Source organism: Mytilus trossulus, chromosome 9, assembly GCF_036588685.1.
Source record: "Mytilus trossulus isolate FHL-02 chromosome 9, PNRI_Mtr1.1.1.hap1, whole genome shotgun sequence".
Lineage (NCBI taxonomy): Eukaryota > Metazoa > Mollusca > Bivalvia > Mytilida > Mytilidae > Mytilus > Mytilus trossulus.
The window spans coordinates 38,725,140-38,750,420 of record NC_086381.1 but is presented as its reverse complement, the minus strand read 5'-3'; the positions used below and the strand labels follow the sequence as shown (position 1 = coordinate 38,750,420).

General features: G+C 31.2%; 1 protein-coding gene across 2 annotated transcripts in view; it reads right to left on the bottom strand.

The window, feature by feature from the left end:
* Nucleotides 1–541: 541 nt before the first annotated feature.
* The window catches only part of LOC134685681 (very-long-chain 3-oxoacyl-CoA reductase-B-like), a 49,932-nt gene continuing 25,192 nt past the window's right edge, over nucleotides 542–25,281 (bottom strand). The window contains exons 5-10 of one of the 2 annotated variants that reach the window (XM_063545654.1): nucleotides 22,117–22,181; nucleotides 20,577–20,621; nucleotides 17,750–17,866; nucleotides 10,394–10,459; nucleotides 7,877–8,026; nucleotides 542–704 (exon numbers count right to left, since the gene is read on the bottom strand). In XM_063545654.1, the coding sequence (XP_063401724.1) occupies nucleotides 591–704; nucleotides 7,877–8,026; nucleotides 10,394–10,459; nucleotides 17,750–17,866; nucleotides 20,577–20,621; nucleotides 22,117–22,181 (557 nt within the window). In that variant the 3' untranslated portion in view covers nucleotides 542–590. Of the gene's footprint in view, nucleotides 705–6,234; nucleotides 6,386–7,876; nucleotides 8,027–10,393; nucleotides 10,460–17,749; nucleotides 17,867–20,576; nucleotides 20,622–22,116; nucleotides 22,182–25,281 lie in introns of those variants that run through there. The other variant, XM_063545653.1, reaches the window with a different exon arrangement.

Below are 25,281 nucleotides of genomic sequence, written 5' to 3'. Positions count from 1 at the left end.
CCATAAATTTGAAATTTTCAAGGGACATAACTCTTTTAAAAAAGTTGATTGCCCACAATTATAAAACTTATCTGAAATATTGTTGATACTAACCTATTGTATAAGTTTTATATGAATCAGGCAAGAATTGTACCTGTGAGAGTGCTAACAAGAATGGATGGAGGGACAATCACACAGAGGAACAGATGGAGGGATGCCCAGTGTTTCCATGTCCCCTGCAATGCCTTATGCAGGGGACAACAAATAATTTGTCATGTACAGATTAACAAAAAAACAAATTAACTAGTGCCTTCTAATCGTCATTACTTCATAAAAAGTACGCAGATATAAGCTATATGGTGACTTAAAGCTGCTGACATATCTATTGTATGGTCTATGGTAGATAGTTGTCTCATTATTTTTATAAAGGGATTTAAAATGTAATTTCATTCAAGAATTTGTCTTCCATGCAAACAATAGAAAATGATAGATATCTTGGTTACAAGGTTGCATATTTTTTTTTTACAAAACTTCCTAAGAAAATATAACTGACAAGAGTGTAACATGATTTCATCATTTTTATTATCAAATATAAATAAAAACAAAAGATTTTAATCCTTTTTTGGTGCATTAGATTTTCTAAGTCCTTTCTTCCTCGCGCCTTGTAAAATCTTCATACCCGAATTCAGCATGAGACTTTCTGGGATTAAATCAAATAACCATCCCTGAAAAATAAAACATATAAATGTAAGTCACAACCTTGGATTAAATTTGTTAAACTAAACCCTGTATCTTTACAGGATTTTATGTGAAACAATCTGGAACCTAAAATAATTCAGATAGACAGACTGATTGACAGCTAGGTGAATCACTATATACCCTGTCTTTGAGGGTAGGGATGTAAGCAAGGGGCGAATATGTCCATAGGACACAGATGATGCTCCCACATGCTTGTCATATAAAGTTATAAAGGGATCGACATAACTTAAGAACATTAAAAGTGAAGCTACCCAAATTTATACTTGATCTAGTTTTGTTGTAATAAGTATTGTGTACAAGTTTTATTTGGTTGAGGCAAACTTAGGTAAGAGAAGGGAAACAAAAATTCAGCAATTTTTCTTTTTGTAATGGTGATTAACTCGAAAACAGTAAAAATGAGGTAACCAAATATTCAAACTAGATCTCTGTGTTGTGGTTATAGGCTTGTGTATAAGTTTCATAACATTTGATTGAGGCAAACAAAAGATAGAGAACAGAAATCAACTTCGGCCAATTGGGGTGTACAAATGGAGAAAGGCAAAACTAAATGCTGCCTCCTCTATGGCGGGGGCATAAAAAGAAAGATTAGGCAAATGATCAACATCAATGCAATATATAGAACATTTTTACCTTTACTATAACAAGAAGATGTGGTATGATTGCCATGAGACAACTATCCACCAAATCTCCACACAAGAGACCAAATGACACAGAAATTAACATCTATAGGTCACTGTACAGCTTTAAACAATTAGACTAGTACTGGCTTGTATTAAAAGTTTATGTTCTTAAATGAAACTTTAAATATATTACTCTATTAATGAAGACTAAAAAGGGGGAAGATTGATATCTCAAACAACAGTGCACACGCTGAAATGTCTCGCCTTCACTAATAATTGATATTATGTTGGTAGTCCTAAATATAAAGCTTTATTACAACTATCACATAATCTTAACCAAGAAACTAAACATTGACCCATAAACGATGAAAATGAGGTCAAGGTCAAATGAAACATACAAGGCAGTCATGTACAGCTAATAATTCTTCCATACAACAAATATAGTTGACCTATTGCTTATAGTTTAAGAAAAACAGACCAACACGCAAAAACTTAGCATTGAGCAATGAACTGTGAAAATCTAATAAAATATGAGTGTCTGACATATAGATCATAAAATATTTCCATACACCAAATATAGTTGACCTATTGCAATTAGTATTAGAAAAAATAAATGAAAAAAGACCAAAAATCAAAAACTTAACTTTGACCACTGAACCATGAAAATGAGGTCAAGGTCAGATGACACCTGCCAGCTAGACATGTACACCTTTCAATCATTTCATACACCAAATAGAGTAGACCTATTGCAAACAGTACAAGAAAAACAGACCAAAACACAAACACTTAACTATAACCACTGAATGATGAAAATGAGGTCAAGGTCAGATGACACCTGCCAGTTGGACATATACACCTTACAGTCCTTCCATACATCGAATATATAAGACTTATTGCTTATAGCATCTGAGATATGGACTTGACCACTAAAACTTAACCTTTTTCACTGATCAATGAAATGAGGTCGAGGTCAAGTAAAAACTGTCTGACATACATGAGGACCTTGCAAGGTAGGCACATACCAAATATAGTTATCCTTTTACTTATAACAAGAGAGAATTTATCATTACAAAAAAACTTTACTTTTTTTTCAAGTAGTAAATGAACCATGAAAAATGAAGTCAAGGACATTGAACATGTGACTGACAGAAACTTTGAAACATGAGGCATCCATATACAAAGTATGAAGCATTCAGGTCTTCCACCTTCTTAATTATAAAGCTTTTAAGAAGTAAGCTAATGCCGCCGTCGCCTTAGGATCACTACCCCTCTGTCAAGCTCTCTGCAACAAAAGTTGCAAGCTGGACAAAAACTAGTTTAACATGCAACATGATCATGTGACTGTGGGAATTCAGGCCCCTTGTTAGTAGATGATGTATGTCATACCTAATGTTGTCCACTGTTATGAGATTTAAGTGTTGATGGCATATCATTGTTTGTTTCTGTTAAATGACAGACTCCAGATGATTAAGAGCTTTACATATTGTTTAGACTAATGTCTATCATTGAGGACTGTTTATTGCCCTCTTCATGTCTTATGGTTAGGATTGTCTTTGTGTTGTCCTCTCTGTGAACTTAACAATATATCTCCATTTAATTATATATATGATATCTGAGTTAAATTGAAGTAATCTTTTATGTCTTACTGATAAATCATTAGTCTATGCGTCCTTGAGATCGTACATTACCTTTATTTTTTTTTGTACTTCTGAAAACCTGCTTTAAAAGCTTTTTATCCTAAGGGACAGTCTGCAGTAAATAACCCTTATTTTCATTCACGCCTACAACTCACACCTATTCTTTAAAAACACTTAGTTAAAGCTAATAAATGGATGAATGTATATGTAATTAACTTTCAGTTATTCACCAAGGAATCTTTGATATAAAGGCTTTCATGATAGATCATGTTCTTCTTAATTAAAGGTATAAAAGGTCAATATCCCATATTTCAGATATCTTTTTATTTTATTTTAATTTGAAGTAGAATCTTTTACTGTTCGATAGAACCATATCTAAATGTCAACCTTCAGTTAATGAGGGCACTGTTATAAGGAATCTCTGATTTTTTTTTAGGCTAATTGACTTTATATAAAAGACATTTAAGATATAAGAAATGCATTTTTACAGTGAATATTCTGTGTCACGTTTGTATACAGATCATTAGTCATGTTTGAAACTAGACCAAGACACAACCTGATATGGCAAAGAGTAAAATCTATTGAAAGTACAATACCACAAATATTTATAAAATGTTGTATCAGTTTGCAAGAATAACATTTTGCATGAGAGATATGCAAAAGATATCAAAGGCATATTAACAATTTCATATCCAAAAAGTCAAATTTAACAGACAAAGTCATGGCAAAATATAGCTAGAGGCTCTTAAGAGCATCTGTCGCTCACCTTGGTCTATGTGCATATATGTATTTAACAAAGGACACAGATGGATTCATGACAAAATTGTGTTTCGATGATGGTGATGTGTTTGTAGATCTAACTTTACTGAACATTCTTGCTACTTACAATTTTCTCTATCTATAATAAACTTGGCCCTTAAGTTACATGGAGAAAAATATTTTGTAAAAATTTACAAATATTTACTAAATAAATGAAAATTGTTCAAAATTGACTATAAAGGGCAATAACTCCTTAAGGGGTCAACTGACCATTTGGTCATGTTGACTTATTTGTAGATCTTAATTTGCTGAACATTATTGCTGTTTACAGTTTATCTCTGTCTGTAATAATATTCAAGATAATAACCAAAAACAGCAAAATTTCTTTAAAAATTTCCAATTGGGTGGCAGCAACCCAACAACCCTTTGTCCATTTCATTTGAAAATTTCAGGGCAGATAGATCTTGACCTGATGAACAAGTTTTGCTCTAAATGCTTTGGTTTCAGAGTTATAAGCGAAAAACTACATTTTACCCCTATGTTCTATTCTTAGCCATGGCAGACATCTTGTTAGTTTGGCCAGGTCGCAGGACACATTTTAAAAACTAGAGGCTCTAAAGAGCCTGTGTCGCTCACCTTGGTATATGTGAATTAAACAAAGGAAGCAGACAGTTCATGACAAAATTGTGTTTATGTGATTGTGATGTGTTTGTACATCTTACTTTACTGAACATTCTTGCTGCTTACAATTATCTCTATCTATAATGAACTTGTCCGTGTAGTTTCAGTGGACAATGTTAGTAAAAATTTACAAATTTTATGAAAATTGTTAAAAATTGATTATAAAGGACAATAACTTCTTAGGGGGTCAATTGACCATTTTGGTCATTTTTACTTATTTTTGAGTCTTAAATTGCTGTTCATTATTGCTGTTTACAGTTTATCTCTATCTATAATAATATTCAAGATAATAACCCAAAACAGCAAAATATCCTTAAAATTACCAATTTAGGGGCAGAAACCTAACAACGAGTTGTCCGATTCATCTAAAAATTTCAGGGCAGATAGATCTTGACCAGATAAACAATATTACCTCATGTCAGATTTGCTCTAAATGCTTTGGTTTTTGAGTTATAAGCCAAAAACTGCATTTTACCCCTATGTTCTATTTTTAGCCGTAGCAGCCATCTTGGTTGGTTTGCCCGGTCACAAAACACAATTTTTAAACTAGATAGCCTAATAATGATTCTGGCTATGTTTGGTTAAATTTGGCCCAGTAGTGTCAGAGGAGAAGATTTTTGTAAAAGTTAACTAAGATTTACGAATGGTTAAAAATTGACTATAAAGGGCAATAACTCCTAAAGGGGTCAACTGACCATTTTGGTCCTGTTGACTTATTTGTAAATCTAACTATGCTGAACATTTTTGCTGTTTACAGTTTATCTCTATCCATAATAATATTCAAGATAATATCCAAATACAGCAAAATTTCTTTAAAATTGCCAATTCAGGGGCAGCAACCCAACAACGGGTTGTCCCATTTCATTTGAAAATTTCAGGGCAGATAGATCTTAACCTGATAAACAATTTTACTTAGTCAGATTTGCTCTAAATGCTTTGGTTTTTGAGTTAGAAGCCAACTGCATATAACCCCTATGTTCTATTTTTAGCCATGGCGGCCATCTTGGTTGGTTGGCCGGGTAAAAAAACAAAATTTTAAACTAGATACATCAATGATGATTGTGGCCAAGTTTAGTTTAATTTGGCCCAGTAGTTTCAGAGGAGAAGATTTTTGTAAAAGTTAACGACGATGCCCCAAAGGTCCAGGTGAGCTAAAAAAACAGACAAAAATTCACAAGGGTCCCGAGGAACCCAGTATCTTGCCTACTTTTGCTATTAGTTCTGGGTCAACAAAAATGGGAAAAAAATATCAAAATGTTCCTCTAGATACAATCTTTTAATTGTAAGAAGCTTCTGTCCAAGTTTGGTAAAACTCCAGGATGGTTTAAGAATCTAATAAATGTTTTAAAAACTTTAACTACAGACTGTAAGTAGATTAACTCGATGAAAACATTTAATAAGTATATATTATATGGAAAAAGAGTAAATAAAATTTTACAAAATTTACTTCTATATTCTAGCTTTTGATCATAAAAGTTATTTTCATGACCATCAAAATTCATTGGTTCAGGAAAATTTTATTTTAATGGGTACTTGATTTGGTTTTTGTTTAGCCAAAGTTTGCATATATAAACCTTTAAATAATTTGCATTTATATAGTTGAACAATTTGATTGAAATTTTTATATACACATTAAATCCTTGATAATTGGTATAATATTGAATATACAGTACTGAAAAAAAAAATCTGTTTAAATCTGTAAACCCTTTATGGTGAATTAGTATAGCCTAATAGATATACATTATGAGTACATGAGTAATACAAATAATATTTAGCAAACTAAATTGGGAGGAAAGCTCAACATTTTTTTTTATACCATTGTACATGTATCATTTAGTCTGTTTTGGAGCCATTCAATCTCTTTATCAAAGCTCCGTTTTTCTCCTCTAGCAATATTCTGACCAAAATGCTCATCTGTGTCTGCTTGGGTATAATATCCAAAATCCATCCCTTTAAACATTCATTTAAATTAAATGTCCCAAAGTAATGATTGAGTTTTGTTTCAACACAATTAGTTTTTCTCATTAGTATAAGTGTTCACAAGTAATCACGAAAATACAAAACTCGTGCTGAAATTCTCCCTTTGGATCAAATAACCTGCCTGCACTATTTACATTTGAAGACAATATTTGATGAGTGGGCATACATTAAAATTCCCTGAAAGACCATAAATACCATGTTTTTACAGACATTAACATTGTATTTGTACAAAGAGAAGACTTTTTAGCTGACTTATGTAAAATATTATGTATAGTTCTAAATATTATTAATCCACTTTTGTGATTTTTGAAGTACAAACAAAGACAAGTTAATTTTTATAATTAAATTAATGCACTTAAATATAAGCATGATAAGATAAGCAATAAATGCATTCATAAAATATTTGCACTCACAGTTATTATGTTGGACAACGTTCGATATATTGAAAATAGTATACATAAGCATGGAAAGAATTGTATATGATTAAGATAATTAAGAAAGTGAAATATGTAATTGGCTTATTTGGATTAACTTTAAACTTAAATGTGAAACTTTGGTTAAACATATCTATCTATATTAGTTTTTCCATTGGGGTAACACAAGATTGAATAAATTGCTTCACTGAGAGCAGCAGGATACGACCACAGAGGTCCAACCCTAAAAAATTTGGGCAAAAAATAACACATTATTCACACTTGATACAGGTCTGAATTTAAATTGTAATTAAATATTTGACACATAATAGGTTTCTGACACAGAAAAACTTTAGTTAAAGAACTTAAAATTGGTTATATGATTTGAATTTATATATTTTTTTTGCTTTTGTGCTTTATCAAATTGACCACCACCCCCAACCAACCCCTGAAAAAATGTTTAGCCCCTTTTTTGCTTTTGTGCAATACACTATGCTGTTGGATATTGACTCCCGACCCCCCAAAAAAACAAATCCATAAACCAGAAAAACATAGTTTTTCACCTTTTTTTGCCCCTTATTCTTTAATGGTTTGAGCCACAACCCCCAAAGTCAATCCTAATCATCCCTTTGTGGTATGGAAACTCATGGTATAATTTCAGAGAGATCAATACTTAAATTATCTGAGTTACCTTCCATAGATAAACTTACACCTTTGGGTATTTAACTGAATTTTCTGGTGACCCTAGCTATATGCTTCTTCAAATAATCTTTTAATGTCATACAACAATCAAATTCTAGTATGAGGTCAAAGGTTTTAAATTGTAATGCAAAATTTTCTGAGACCTTGTGTGAAATTTTAAATAACAGCAGACAATTTTACATTCAAATTAAATTCCTGACCAGACTAAAAATTTGCCAATTTCATTAAAAACGTAGACCCTAACTATTACTTCCTTAAATTTATACAAAATGTCACAATTAAGCATTACAATATCTAAATAACAGGTAAGGAGTGAAAACAAGGAATCTCCAGTAAATATACTTACAGTAATGCTATGTGACCACCATCCATTTGTTGTCTTCTCAAAACCAACAGTATCCAAGGCACTAGCAGCATACTGATCAGGGTAGGGGATCCAAAAGCTACCTCTTTTTATCTTAGACATTTTGGTGGCAACAAAATATGGCAACACACTCTGAAAAAGAAGATTAGAACTATAATTGATTAAAATTTGACCTATTTTGTATTCTTTGTACCTTTGTTAATTGGCTTGAGAGTAAAGTATCTATCTAGCTATAGTAAACTTAAAATCTGACACATACAAATATGCTATTGTCTATTTTGACAGGCAACTATACACACCTGATTTGAAATATGAATATCAGTTAATTAAGAGTTAGAGTAACTATGTGTTGTAAATTTTACGGACGCCATAACAAGTTGGTTAAACTTAATGTAATAACCGTTTCACAAATGATATTGGATATGTTCCTTACGTCATAACTACAATCCCCTTCCCTTTCATGAATGTAACCTACCGAATTAGACCGGATTCAATATAACATGAGCAACACGACGGGTGCAACATGTGGAGCAGGATCTGCTAACCCTTCCAGAGCACCTGAGATCACCCCTAGTTTTGCAGGAGTTCGTGTTGCTAACTCATTAGTTTTCTATGTTGTATCATGTGTACTGTTGTTTGTCTGTTTGTCTTTTTCATTTTTAGCCATGACGTTGTCAGTTTATTTTTGATTTATGAGTTTGACTGTCCCTCTGGTATCTTTTGTCCCTCTTTTAAGTATGCAAGTTATTAAAACAAAAAAAACCTTAACATACAGTTTTGGAATCAACCAAGGACCATAATCCTGAATGGCACAAGGTAATTCATCAATATCTAATTTTACTTCAAATTTGTTATAAGTGACATTGAATAAATTGCAAAAGCATTATATGTTCTGTTCACTTGTAAATGCACAAAATATGACTTTAACGGTTCCAAACATTTAAGGACAATAATTATCAAAAGGTGTATAAGTGATAATCATCAATATCAAACTTGACCTCCAATTGTCACACAAAGAAACATATAAAGTTAAAAAGTATAGATTAAAAGGTTCATACATTAATGCAGGAAAACAGCTTGAACCCCCCTGTCTTGTTTACCCAAATGCTGTATAACCCTTAATCAATAACCAGATTTCTGTTGGGAAACTTTTCTTTCAAAATTTATGGAAAAGTTTAAGTATACACTACTGTCTTCAAACTGAATTGATCTGTATAAGGAGTGTGTGATTGTCAGACCTTGAGAAGGACTTATGATAATACATGTATTACGCATTTGATATAACATTTCTTAATAAAAAATTTAAAAAGAAGCTAAATTGAAATAAACACGAGACATTTTGTTTAAAGGCATATTACATAACATGATTTAAAATGCTACTAAATTGACATGACATTAAAAATAAACCCTGTAGAATTTAGAAAATTAAAATAAAATAGTTCATTGTTCCCTTCAGCATAGTTCATATTTTATCTATCAAAGGTACAATGGCAATAACAATAAAACACCTTTTTTTTAGCACTAACAATACAATTTTTCCATAAATTTAATACTTCCAAGGGGCATAACTCTTTTAAAAAAAAAGTTAATCACCCACCATTATAGAACTTGTCCAAGTATTGCTGATATAAGCATATAGTATAAGTTTTATAAAAATATGGCAATCTGGGCACTTGATATCATGGCTTTAAAAATAGTCTGCATGCAAGCATAAAAAGAAATCTGTTCTTCATTGAACCCCCAGATTAAACCCTTATATGGTTATTCTATATACCAATCACATCTACAATGTCCTAAAGGAGGCTCGCAGGTATAAATCAAATATTTCTTTTTAATATAGGATTTCACTACATTTTTTTATAAATGATCTTTATCATATTTATCATAAACTTTATAGAAAAATGAAATAAAAAAAATTTGGTCACCCTTCATTTAAGCTTACAATCTGCCTCTGAAAGAAGCATACTTTTTGTTAATGTCCTGTTTTTCTGTTGAACTAAAAGGAGAAATAGAGGTAATATCAAAATAAAAAAAATAATCAAATTACAGAAATCGCTCATATTTTACAATTTTTTAGTTTATGTACAGCTTATTTGAAATTGATAATAAAAAATATAGGTCACTGATGTGTTAAACAAAATATTTCAATTTTAATGCCAAAAAATGGCAATTTTGCACCAAAGGGAGATAATTTGGAGCTTTTTCAAGGATATAAATATTTTGAGTCATCTGGGGCAAAACCAAATTGATTTTTTTGGTTGATTTTTAACCATTTCATAAAGTTATAACATACGTGTAATAAATTAAATTTGTAATGAAAAAACCCCAAATGTTTAATTAATTGCTAAAATTTTGTACCTGAGAGCCATCTTAATAGAGGACTGTGGCTACAACAAACGTAACACATCCATGGTTATCTGTGTACTTTATTTACATATATCATTATGTTGAAATGTAATATTTCTATTTTCAAAGTATAATTTCTTTTCAATTAATTACCTGTACAGTAATACCACGATCCCTATATTCTCGTTCAAGACACAGTGAAAAGTAATGAACAAAAGCCTGCAAGATAAACAAAAAAATTCAGTAAGATAATATTTAAATAGAATAAATTAGCTTTATAATAATCATGATAATAAAATATCACAAACATCTCCCAATACATTGTGTTTTTTTTTACTTTGCAATCATCATCATAAAACAAAAACCTTTTTAAAACTCTAGAATTGAAACTGACAAATGCAAACTTAAACAACTAAAAATCTGATGGTTCATAATTTGTTTTACTCTGCAGAAGTATGAGCTAGATATCTGCCAACAATGTTGATAAAGATAAAGTAAACTACATGTGAAAAGAAACAAACATCAGATAGGCTGCAAGACATGCAAGATGGGCTGGACAATCTTCATATGCGTGACACTGAAGAAATTCGTTTTCTTCTTTTAAGTGTCCTGTTTTAGAAAATAAAAAATCTGAATATATAAATACTTAAACAAGGTTAACAATCAAAGAGCTGATAGCTATGAGGTGGAAGAAGGTGAATAAAAGGTAACTTGAATTACCATAAAAGCAGCCCCACTTACCCAGGCTGCTTTGTTCCAATATCGTTAAAATGTATTTTTTTTCTTCAACCAAGAAAAGGTCATAAGTACATGGATTTCCCATCTGTACAATCATTTTCTATGTTGAGTTGACTATGAAAATTAGGTAAAATCTTTAATTTGGCAGTAAAATTAAGAAGATCATATCATAAGGAACACATGTGTACTAAGTTTCAAGTTGATTGGATTTCAACTTCATCAAAAACTACCTCGACCATAAACTTTATAACCAGAAGCAGGACGGACGGACAGACTAGAAAACATATTGCCCATAAATGGAGCATAAAAATAGTAAGACTTGTTACATAACCACCAACTTTTGAAAGTTCCCATATGGGTTTTTACTGCACAACAACAATTTTGAAGGTTACAATTTTTAGCGACGTATTTTGCACGATTTGGATTGTCTAGAAAAAGTGTCATATTTGTATGATGAACTTACATGCCTTTTCCTCAAGTCTGTTTGCATGATTCTAGTTATTAAAAAGTAAATATACACGAAGCTAGCAGACCAGGGTTGGGAACAACACTCCTAATGAGGGTAACCTAACTGGAAGATCATTACAACCCACTGTAAAAAATGAGCACAAAAAAAAGTCATTTATATTCATATTATTTGATGAAACTTTTCCCAAAGAACTATGCATCTGTCACCAAGGTTCCTCGAGAGCACTGTTAGATAAGGGGGAGCTAACTTGTATGTGCTGGAACCAAGGGACAGGGGGTCAGTCTATCGCTAGACTTAATGTTCTGATAGGCATAGCAAAAACGCAAGGAAGGTTTTCATAATTTAATTACTGTAACAATTTAAACGAATGATGATAACAAATCAATTAGTAAACAATTCCAAATAATAATAATAATCTAATTAAAGTACAAAGTATCAAATCTAAATATCAAATCCCAAGTAAAACTATTTCTCCTTAAAATGTAAGATATGAACTAAATGCCAAAATTACTAAATCATAAAATGTACTTAATCTCTATTTCCAAATATAAAGTCTCAAAATAAAGTTTCTCAAAAGTATTTTCTATTAAAGTTAAATTTATGAGTCAGAGATAAATTTTATCTCACACTACACAGTCAACTGGTAGACTGGTAGACAGTCTTCTAGAGCCAGTATAATGACATGAGTAGTGTGAGGTTACGCTTCCGAAACACTGACTAAGATCTTAAAAATTCTCAAAAATAAAATGTGAGTCAAAAAAATACATTTTTGTCTAAACACTACAAAGTCAACTGGTAGACTGATCGACAGTCCTACAGTACCAGTATAATAGACTTAAGAAGTGAAAGGTTTGGTTTCCGAAAGGTGACTGATTTTCCTAAATTTTACAACGCTATTTATATTAAAACCAAATATAAATCAATATGACTCGACATGTAGATATTACTCTCATTAGTAAAAAGAGACATTGATTAACAAAGCCTAATCCTAGTGACATATGCTAATTACAATTAGTCTTTTACAATTAGTCTTTCACAATAAAGTGCTTTGAGCAAACTGTGACATTTCGAGTACTAATGCCACAGCATAGGTAAAATTAATTAAACAGATTAATAAATACTTTTACAAAATACAAACATTTAATTTTTTTTCATAAAATAAAACATATTTTTATCCAAAATAACACTAACACAAATTTAAGCCAAATAACACACCATGACACATCTATTAAGTACTGAATGGTCAAAACATGTCAAAAGAATTTTCTGTTGTTTCTAAACTTATATCTTTTTTTTTTTTATTAATTTGACCCCTCATTTAGAAAAGTTGTTCCAAATATGAATTTTCCCACTTTTGAGTTTAATAAAAATCTTCAAAATGTTCTTTATTTTTTTTTAAACAGTAAAATGACCCCTTGTTTTAGGGACAGTCCCTCATTTTAAGGTACACCACTCATAATTGGGGGGGGGGGGGGGCGGACCCAACCTGAATACAAAAATAAAATATGTTACAACCAGTATTATGTCAATAAATTGTCAATAAATTAGTGAAAAAAATACTATTTACTATCTTTATCATGTTTTTGGTAGTACAGTAAACTTCGGCCAATGAGATACCCAAATTGTCAGCTAAAAAATCTGATTACCCGATATATTTAATAAGACGATGAATGTTTATTCATTAAATATTCTACAATAATAAGTAGATCTATGTGAAAGGGCTGGAGGATTAATGGAGTGATTTTTATCAATAACATCACCACAATGTTTGTGAAAATTATCAGCTGATTATGTAGCTAATGATTAAATTTGTTTCCACTTGCAGTTTTTAAATCCTATATTTATTAAAATCAATTAAATGTCCTGAAGTATTTATGTAAATTATTATCATCCATCCATCAGAGACATATATACACATATATGTGTATATATGTCTCTGCTTCCATCCATAGTTTGTCTTTACTTGTTTAGTAAACAAATTATTTACATTTTCACACAGGTAAACTAATTTGGCTATAAATAGATTAAAGCATGTCTGTGTAGAATCTCTAATCTAAAATCGTAATTGTTATAATTTTACTTTTTGAAATAATCAAATTTAGATTTATGAAAATATTCATGATTGATAAAATAGTATTGCTTGAAGTTTACGCTTTCAGAGACTATTTATGTTTAGGTCATGGTTCTAGAGGCTTCTTCACATAGTTGTAAACAAACCAATATGGCTGTCACACGTGATTACCTTTGCACATGTGAAAAAAAATATTTCTGACAAAAGTCAGATTTCTCTTGTCAAAAGGAATTTATATTTATATTGCAATACATTCTTCAGAAGGAGGTACATTGAGTTTCAATTAGATTTCTTTTTTTATGAGCATTTAGAGTTTAATCAAATTCTCCAAACAGCAACGTATTGCTCTTGTCAACTGAGTTTTGAATAATTTTATAGATGGATTCAAACCATTTGGAGTAGAAGGGCATCTAATTCACATGACAAAGGAAAACCATGAATAAAGACAACACTTTATATATCCTTTTTATTTATATAAAAACTAAATCTTCTTGTCTGCAGGATTGCAAATTCGTAACTTCAAGGGCGAACTTGTAAACAGGGCGAGTTGTCCTGATACCAAATTCACGCATGCGTAATACAAATATCTACAGTTAAAACATCCTGTTACAAGTAAACAAATAACGTTCATGTGGATGAGATGAAATCTAATAATTTACATAAATAAAAGGGTCATATTTACGATAGTGATTGTTTTTCAATCATAATTTACAAATTAAATGATTCAGATGCCTAATCATGTGTAAAAATCGGTGTCAGGAATCTTAAGTTGTTATGAAATTGTAATACACGAAACGAATGCGGCATTCAGAGGCTCAATGGTCAGCCCTTTAAGTCTTCAGAAGACTTGACGTCTTCTTCCACTAAAAACTTTATAAGTCTTCCAAATAAATCAAAATTAATATGGTTAATGTCATCTGAGGATAATGTTATAATTATAAAAGGTCAGTTTATCATTGTGTACTTTATTTAAAGAGAGAAATTTAATTCTAGATACAGTTAAGTCACTTGTATTTTGTCCATTAATATTGCATTGATAGTCCTAAATATAAAATTTTATCACAACTGTCACATAAACGTAACATAAACCAAGAAAACTTAACATTGACCAATAAACCATGAAAGTGAGGTCAATGTCAGACGAACCATGCCAGGCAGGCATGTACAGCTAAGAATTCTTCCACACAACAAATAGTTGACCTATTGCTCATAGTTTAAGAAAAACAGACCAAAACACAAAAACTTAACACGGAGCAATGAACTGTGAAAATGAGGTCAAGGTCCAATAAAACCTAAGCGACTGACATAAAGATCATATAACACTTCCATACACCATATATAGTTGACCTATTACATATGGTATTAGAAAAAAAGACCAAAACTCAACCAGATGCTCCGCAGGGCACAGCTTTATACCACCGCAGAGGTTGAACCCTGAACAGTTGGGGCCACTATGGACACAACATTCGAGCTGGATTCAGCTCTAAATTTGGATTGTGATTAAATAGTTGACACAGCATAGGTTTCTGACACAGAATGAATGTGGTCTAATGAACTTAAATTTTTTTTTGCCTTTGAGCAATTCACTATGCTATGAATATTAATCCTCTCAAAAAAATGTTTGAAGAAATTTTCTTTTTATTTATGAAATCGGAATTGAAAAAAATTGACCCCCCCCCAATTTTTTTTTCACATCCCCCTTACCCTTATTTCAAAACTGATCTCAATTCAAATTTCTTATGAAGTTTGTAACAATAACTACTCATTTAAATACATCATAAAATATTAAAATGTAAAAAAAGTGATTGTTATCACTGACAATGACTGAATGGTAAAGATTGTTTTAATCTATCAGTTGGTAGTAAAAGTGAATATACATTGTATATTGTATAAAACAATGATTTAAGTTGATTCAACTACTATTCTGGACAAAGAAAGATAACTCCAATTGAAATCCAATTGGAATTTCTTGCTATTGCACAATATTGTGCAACTAGATATTTCTTGCTATTGTGCAATAGAAAATATTTGCTATTGCACAATACTGTGCAATTGAAGATTTCTTGCTATTGCACAATACTGTGCAATTGAAGATTTCTTGCTATTGCTGAATTTATAACTGTGCAATTGAAAATTTCTTGCTATTGCACAATACTTAATATATTAATTTTGGATCCTGATTTGGACCAACTTGAAAACTGGGCCCATAATCAAAAATCTGAGTACATGTTTAGAATAAGCATATCAAAGAGGCCCAAAAATTCATTTTTTGTTAAAATCAAACTTAGTTTAATTTTGGACCTTTTGGACTTTAATGTAGACGATGTAGACCAATTTTAAAACGGGACCAAAAATTAAGAATCTACATACACAGTTAGATTTGGCATATCAAAGAACCCCAATTATTCAATTTTTGATGAAATCAAACAAAGTTTAATTTTGGACCCCGATTTGGACCAACTTGCAAACTGGGCCAATAATCAAAAATCTAAGTACATTTTTAGATTCAACATATCAAAGGACCCCAAGGATTCAATTTTTGTTAAAATCAAACTAAGTTTAATTTTGGACCCTTTGGACCTTAATGTAGACCAATTTGAAAACGGGACCAAATATTAAGAATCTACATACACAGTTAGATTCGGCATATCAAAGAACCCCAATTATTCAACTTTTGATGAAATCAAACAAAGTTTAATTTTTGACCCTTTGGGCCCTTTATTCCTAAACTGTTGGGACCAAAACTCCCAAAATCAATACCAACCTTCCTTTTATGGTCATAAACCTTATGTTTAAATTTCATAGATTTCTATTTATAAATACTAAAGTTATGGTGCAAAAACCAAGAAAAATGCTCATTTGGGTCCCTTTTTGGCCCCTAATTCCTAAACTGTTGGGACCTAAACTCCCAAAATCAATACCAACCTTCCTTTCGTGGTCATAAACCTTGTGTCAACATTTCATAGATTTCTATTAAGGTAAACTAAAGTTATAGTGCAAAAACCAAGAAAATGCTTATTTGGGCCCTTTTTGGCCCCTAATTCCTAAAATGTTGGGACCAAAACTCCCAAAATCAATCCCAACCTTCCTTTAGTGGTCATAAACCTTGTGTTAAAATTTCATAGATTTCTATTTTCTTTTACTAAAGTTAGAGTGCGAAAACTAAAAGTATTCGGACGACGACGACGCCAACGTGATAGCAATATACGACGAAATTTTTTTCAAATTTTGCAGTCGTATAAAAAGTTAACTTTGACCCCTGAACCATGAAAATGAGGTCAAGGTCAGATGACACCTGCCAGCTAGACATGTACACCTTACAATCATTCCATCAATCAAATACAGTAGACCTATTGCATACACATGATACAGTATGGGAAAAACAGACCAAAACACAAAAACTTAACTATAACTTTTGAACCATGAAAATGAGGTCAAGGTCAGATTACACCTGCCAGTTGGACATGTACACCTTACAGTCCTTCCATACACTCAATATACAAGACCTATTGCTTATAGTATCTGAGATATGGACTTGACCACCAAAACTTAAACTTGTTCACTGATCCATGAAATGAGGTCAAGGTCAAGTGAAAAATGTCTGACGGGCATGAAAACCATGCAAGGTACGCACATACCAAATATAGATATCCTTATACTTATAATAAGAGAGAATTAAACATTACAAAAAATCTTAACTTTTTTTTCATGAAGTCACTGAACCATGAAAATGAAGTCAAGGACATTGGACATGTGACTGACGGAAAATTCGTAACATGAGGCATCTATATACAAAGTATGAAGCATCCATGTCTTCCACATTCTAAAATATAAAGTTTTTAAGAAGTTAGCTAACGCTGCCACCGCCGCCAGATCACTATCCCTATGTTGAGCTTTCTGCAACTAAAGTTGCAGGCTCAACAAAAATAAAAAACTCCTCTACTCAGTGACCTACCTTAGAATCTGAATACACAGGTAGAAGAGGACTAGGATTTACACCTGAGGCAGACGCTACATTGATGACCACTCCTCTACTCTGTGACCTACCTTAGAAGCTGAATACACAGTAAGAAGAGGACTAGGATTTACACCTGAGGCAGACACTACATTGATGACCACTCCTCTACTCTGTGACCTACCTTAGAAGCTGAATACACAGTAAGAAGAGGACTAGGATTTACACCTGAAGCAGACACTACATTGATGACCATTCCTCTACTCTGTGACCTACCTTAGAAGCTGAATACACAGTAAGAAGAGGACTAGGATTTACACCTGAGGCAGACGCTACATTGATGACTACACCTCTACTCCGTGACACCATTTCAGGTAAAACAACACTTGTCATCTGTGGAAAAAAGAACATTTTCCTCATTTATATTACCATTAAAACGTGAATTTCTGATACAGTAAATTCAGAAATGATTGTAATGATATTATTAATGCAAAAAAATACTGGCCCTTCTTTTTTAATCATGAGGTTCCCATAATCAAAGCTAACATATGATTAGTAGCACATGCCCATAAAAAAAATTAAACACTAGTAATGAGACTTTCTTTAAATAAACAGCTGCACCATGAGCGCATGATACGCCCAACGTCTTGTCTTGTGCAATAATCCTAAATAGTTTCTGAGAAAGTTTTAAGCAATAACCATATATTGTTTTTGAGACACGGCGGGACATGTGAAACCCCCAACCCTGTTTTTTTTTTACAAAAAAATAAATATCACTAAAATAAAATTTTGAATCAAAACCAAAAAGTATACAGATCTTTAGATTAATATAACAAAAAAGTGTGTAAAGTTTTAAGCAATAATCATAAATTGTTTTTGAGATATGGTGCGACATGTAAAAAAAACCTCCCCTGTTTAACAAAATACTCAATAACTCCAAAATAAAGTTTAAATCATCACCAAAAAGTATACAGATCTTTAGATTAATATAACAAAGAAGTGTGTAAAGTTTTAAGCAATAATCATAAATTGTTTTTGAGATACAGCACAACTTGTAAAAAAAAACCCTCCCCCTTTTTTACAAAATACTCAATAACTCAAAAATGAAATTTTCAATCATCATCAAAAAGTATACAGATCTTCAGATTAATATAAAAAAGACATGTGTAAAGTTTTAAGCAATAACCATAAATCGTTTTTGAGATATGGTGCAACATGTAAAAACCCCTCCCCCTTTTTTACAAAATACTCAATAACTCAAAAATGAAATTTTGAATCATCACCAAAAAGTATACAGATATTAAGATTAATATAACTAAATAGTGTTTAAAGTTTTAAGCCATAATCAAGAATCGTTTTTGAGTAATGGTGCGACATGTGAAAAAAACACACCCCTGTTTTAGTTACAAAGTGCCGTAACTCAAAAAGTTTTAATCTTATTTTCACTAAAAAGTATACAGATCATTTGACCATCATAAGAAACAACTATCTTAAGTTTCATGAAATTTGGATTAGTCTTTCTCAAGTTACGGTGCGACATGTTTATGCCAGACAGACGGGCGGACACTGGACATTTGTATACCATAATACGTCCCGTCAAAACTTTGACTAGCGTATAAAAACTGAGATTTTGTAGTGATTGATATTTCTGAACAGCTATCTATAGAAATTGTGACACTTGCTTCATCAATTTTTTTACTTTCTATGCCTGGTATGAGTTTAGCATATTTGTGCCTGTCCCAAGTAAGGAGCCTCTGGCCTTTGTTAGTCTTGTATTTTTTTTATTTTAGTTTCTTGTGTACAGTTTGGAAATTAGTATGGCGTTCATTATCACTGAACTAATATATTTGTTTAGGGGCCAGCTGAAGGAAGCCTCTGGATGCGGGAAATTCTCGATACATTAAAGACCTGTTTGTTGGTGACCTTCTGCTGTTGTTTTTTCTATGGTCGTGTTGTTGTCTCTTTGACACATTCCCCATTTCTATTCTCAATTTTATAATTTAAATCATAAACAGAGGTACCTTAAAAAATTACCAGAGTAAACTGTCAAACTGAATCATGGATCCTTAGGCCAAATAAAAATATATGTGTGGTTTCAAGTTAAATACTTTTAAAAATAGGGTTTGTAGGTAGGCAAATTTTTTTCTTTTCTTTTTTTCTTCAAAATCCGTAAAAAAAACTATGTGTGTTTACAGAAATTGTTTCAAGTATTATACATGCCCTACTGGCAGTTCACCATTTTACATGTGTTTGGTTGTAAAATAAACAGAATACAATAAACAGTCATGTTACATTTTATTTAATTTTGTTGCATTCGATCTGTTATGAATTCTTGCATTTTAGCCATAACAGATACTACTGATGATTTCTAATAGAAATTTATGAGTTTAATTATTTTAATTCACAATCCTCAAAATTTGACCGTTTGAAAAGTTCTAGGGTCTGTTGGGTAACTGGAACCACACATATAGTTTTATTTGGCCTTATCATGAAATCCTCCATATTTGGTTCAGATATGATTTTTCCCAAAAGTAAAACACAACATTTAAAAATGTTTTTGAGAACAAATTTTTTAACATGTGGGATATTCATTTTTTTAATTTGCATTTATTGCAGAAATGCACTAAAAAATAACAGTGTACTTGGGCCAGAAGTCAGCATTTTTTTTTTAAAAAGAAAGAAATAAAACATCTGTTAAATACTTGGACAACATATAATTGTACAATGAACATATATTATTATTTATAGAGTACTAAATTTCAATGATTTTGTTGGTATATGTGCACCACAACTTGTGTCAAGTCTGATAAAAACAGGATTAACCTTATAGTAAGTGGTAGGCAGCTCATTAAATGTGCAATAATGTTATATAAGAAACAGAATTCTCATTTAATTGGTCATGTTGGTGTTTAATATAGTTTTCTTTTACTTGGCGTCTTCTGAGGACAAAAGCAACACCAAAAAAGGTTCTTTTTACATGGGCTTTTATTTGTTTGATCTTAAACCTATACATGCGAGACCAAAGATAATCTCCAAAAAAACCCCCAAGATATCTTAATTAATCTTTAAATCTCTGCTGTTAATCATACTTGGCAATACATACCATTGTTACAGATGTAATATTGACATGCAGTAAGTCCATTAACTTCTACAAAGAAAACAAAATGTAAATTAAGAACTTGTGGATACACATTTATCAAAATAGCTCCTATACACCAATTAACGCATGATGTCAGGCTCCTTGTATAGTGCAGGGACCAATTGTTTATATATTAGAACTTTACTACATTTTACTCAGCTTTTGTATCAAAGAATAATCTAATATTTGGTTGCATGTCAACAAGATAATGTGAAATTCAAGTGATTTTCATTTTGCCAGACTCCTCTTGAGTATACTTTTGACTTTTTTTAGTTCTTGAGTTTACTTTTGATATTTTTTAGTAGACCCTAAGGCTTTGAGTATAGATTTTGTCTTTATTGTTTATATGATAAGTTGGGCTATATCTGAACAACATCAAATAATTTAGATGCTCTCATATTTGATTAATTCAATGATTGCAATATTCACTTGAATATTGTAAATTCAGATATTTTAGGGTACATTCTTCATAATACTCATTTTAAATGAAGCGTTTTAGTTAAGGCTTTCAAACAATATGGCATTTTTTTTATCTGATTAATAAGCCTCAATAATGCTGAAGGACTATTGAAGTGCCCTTTGCAATATGCCAAAGACTTGTAATGTATTTTAGGAACTATTTCCTATTGTGCATGTACTCAGTGTGTCCTTGTTATTTTAAGGTTGTTTCTATACTGTAAACCAACTTATTTTCAAGAGCGATTTATTTTCTTGGCTTTCCAGAATAGGAAAATAACTTGAATATTAATCGTCATGAATATGTTATACATGGATACTTCCTCATTGAACTTCAGAAAAAAGCGAAATTAAATAGCGGCCAAGTGGTGTAAAAAGGGTAAAACGCGAAATTAAGTATCTGTGAAAATAAGTTGGTTTACAGTAAACATGCAAATGTAATGCCTTCAATAAACCAGTCAGGGGACTTACTTAAATGAGTGATTTTCTAAATCACTGATTCAAGTATAATTATGTTCATAAAGGTTGAAAGTAAGAGTTGTCTTTCTTTAAAAATTACCTTTTTAAGTAGAACAAATTTATCACTAGACTAAGTGATTTAATTTTATTGTAGTTTTAAATATAGATTATTAATGATCCAGGGACTAATTATGTTGCTAAAATTATCAGGGCCAACATTGATGTTGTCTAGCATGTCTAGGATGATCAGGTCATGTCATGTAATGACCTTGTACTGAATCTAGGATAATGACATAAAAATCACTTGTTTAAGTATCATACCTAAATTTCCATCCAAAAAACCCTGCTTTAAGTATCATTATTCTAACAACCCCCACTAATTTCAACACCCCTTGAACAGTGAAATTTTTATCGCATTTTTTCCATTAAAACAGATAAACTGAGAAAAGTATGTTTTTTTCTATATTCTTGCTATCTTTATCTTTTAGAACTGATTTCATTTTGAGTAAATCAAGCGTAAACTATTAACCCGAACATAAATACCCCTTGTAGCAAACCCCTAGTATATTTTGAAATCATTTATATTTACCTTTTCTCGATCAGGGATTTCCAAGAAGTACATAGGGAAATCATATGACATCCCAACATTATTTACTGAAAAGATAAAAAGGTAAAAGATATTATTGCATACTGATATCATATTTCCCATAGAAAGTTCCCAAGAGTTAGCATGCAATAAATTCCACTACTTGAACAATATTCCCCAATATTCATGCAACATATAACCCTATATTATTGTATAGCAATATAATATTTCCAACAGAAAGTAACCAAAAGTTTAAGAGTGCAATAAATTCTATTATTGCACTAGTCAGTATAGTGCAATAAATCTTCAAAATTCATGATGTCATCAACGAAAAAACGTCAGTTTATACCAATTTATACTTTCAAATAATATGAGGCAGGCATTACCTGTAAATGGGGACGAAGTATGTATGAATTATTTTTTTGTAACTTAAAAAAAAGAAACGGAAATACCGTAACGTTTCCGATTTTGGTTCTGTTATTAGGGATTTTTTGTTGTGACGTTATTTAAGTTATGACGTCATATGCAATGTAAACAAATAAACGCTATCATCAGGTAACGTTTTTGATATCAAGGAATTATTTAAAAAAATGAAATTGGTATTGCGTTCCTTCCTATTTATACTAGACTGATAAATATATATTTTACTCAAAGATTCATACAAACGAGACCGGAAAAAGGAAGTATATTTTAGATTTCTGTGCAGGTCCGGGATTTCAAAACACGCAAAGAAAAAATTGAACGATTTTGAGTCCATTAGTACAATGAAAAATTCGGGAAATTTTCCCGAATTTTTTTTTTTATTGAATTTTCTACTGTAATTGGGGACTTTGTCAAATATTATATTGCTATACATTAAAAGGGTTATTGCATGAATATTGGGGAATATTGTCCCTTGTAGAACATATATTACACTCGCAAGTTCGTGCAATATAAAATTCTACTCAGGACAATATTCCCCAATATTCATGCAATAACCCTATATATTGTTATTTGAATTACTGTTTGTTCAATTTTATGCATACCACAGAACATTTTTATACAAGTAAAGGTGCTTTGTGTTGTATTTGTAAATATCATAAGTACTTAATTAATGGAAAAAAAAGCTTAATTCATTTACTGAAATTAAAAAAGACAAAATGCTCCTTCAGCAACATTATCAATAAATGTCTATCAACCTGAAGAAAATACTCAACCTGTTAGTCATAACCTATCATAATCTGCTCCAGATCTGCAGGCATAAATTATAAAAGAATTGTTCATAAGAAAATAAGAAACTCTAACCATAAAGCATCAATATAGACCTGGCCCATAGCCAGGAATTTCGAAAGGGGGGGGGGGGGGGGTTATTTGAACAGAACGTTGAATTTAACAGTGCTTATTTGGTTTCAAAAGGGGGGGGGGGGTCATCTGAACCCCCAAACCCCCCTGGCTATTGGTATGTAGACTACTGTACCAAACATTAGCGCAATGTATATAGCCATTACACAAACCAGTAAGTCAAGTATAATTTTTATAAATTTTGTAATTTCAATATATTCAAAATCCATAATACCCTAAAAGTCAGTTAACTAGAACAAAATGGATCTGTAACAGTGTAAGGCATTATTGTACACTGAAGTAAAAAGAAATCAAATTAATATCTGTACATCTGTAACATTGTAAGTCATTACCATGATTATTATACACTGAAGTACAAAGAAATCAGATTAATATCTGTACATCTGTATTATTGTAAGTCATTACCATGATTATTATACACTGAAGTACAAAGAAATCAGATTAATATCTGCAGGCACAACAATTAAACTTCAAAAGTGATGGTGTATCCCGATAAAGGACAAATCTTCTCTTTAATTTATTGATTAACCCAGTTTATAAGTTCCAATAAATACAATAACTTCTAATATATATACAATAAGACTAGCATTATATTCAAAATATCATATATTAAGGTTATTAAACATAGTAGAAAATTCATTTTTATGTAAAAATACAACAGAATTAAAGGGGCACAGTAGCTGTCAAATTTATATTCACCGATTTGACTCAAATTCTCATTTATGATTTATAACAATGTAAAAAATTTATCTAAATAATAAAAAGTCTAAAATAAACAATTTACCAGGCATGGGCTTGATTATATGTTGCTTCGTTTGTATGTATTTTAGTCTAGATGCAATTTAATTTAATGTTGAGTTGACCCAATGAAGACCTCCAATTGCCATATAAGCCATATAAACATATATATAGAAATAAATAGATATCAGACTCATGCATTTGGATTCAGGGACCTGTCGTTCAGCAGTTATCTTTTGTTGATGTGGTTCATTAATATTTTCCCGTTTGGAAATCTAATTTAGATCGTTGGTTTTCCTGTTCGAATTGTGTACAATACTAGGTTGTGGACCCTCATAGCTTGCTGGTTGGTCTGGACGAAAGCTCTGTGTAAAAGGCTGTACTTTGACCAATGTTTGCTATTATCAGGTTGAGACCAACCCTCCCTCAGACAAGGGCCTTGAAGGGTTCATTTTACCATGTTTACTGAATTGTCAAGGATTTGTATAGTAAGATATTATACAAATCCTTGGAAATACTAAGGATTTGTATAGTGCTTCTATACAAGACCTTTGACAACTTCAAATTTTTTACTCAAAAAGAGGAGAAATACATTATATATTTAACAACTTTTCTAAAAGAGGGATGGGTCCACTTATTTTGAATAATATTAAACTGATAAAGTAAATGTGTTAACATGGTTAAAGTCCAGGAATATTACAAAATTCTTGGACATGTTTTGACCAAATATTATAGTTTTTTGGGAAAATATAAGCTATTTTGTACTTAAAGTGTTTTTACAAAAAAAAATATATTATAAATAATATTGACCCCTCATAAAAGGGATATATTTATAACATAAAGGGGTTGTTCTGAACCTGATTATGACTTGGATGGAGAATTGTCTCATTGTCAGTCACACATACATAGACCAGATTTAATTATTCAATTATTTCTTGTTGATCAGGGAAAAAATACTTCATAAATTAAAGAAATGTCAAGTGATAAATCAAGTTTAAATAAAGTCAAAACCTACTATTTTATGTTTACAAAAAAAAATTATAGTCGCTCTCACCTTTACTTTTTAAGCTTCGCCTCAAAAATTTGCAA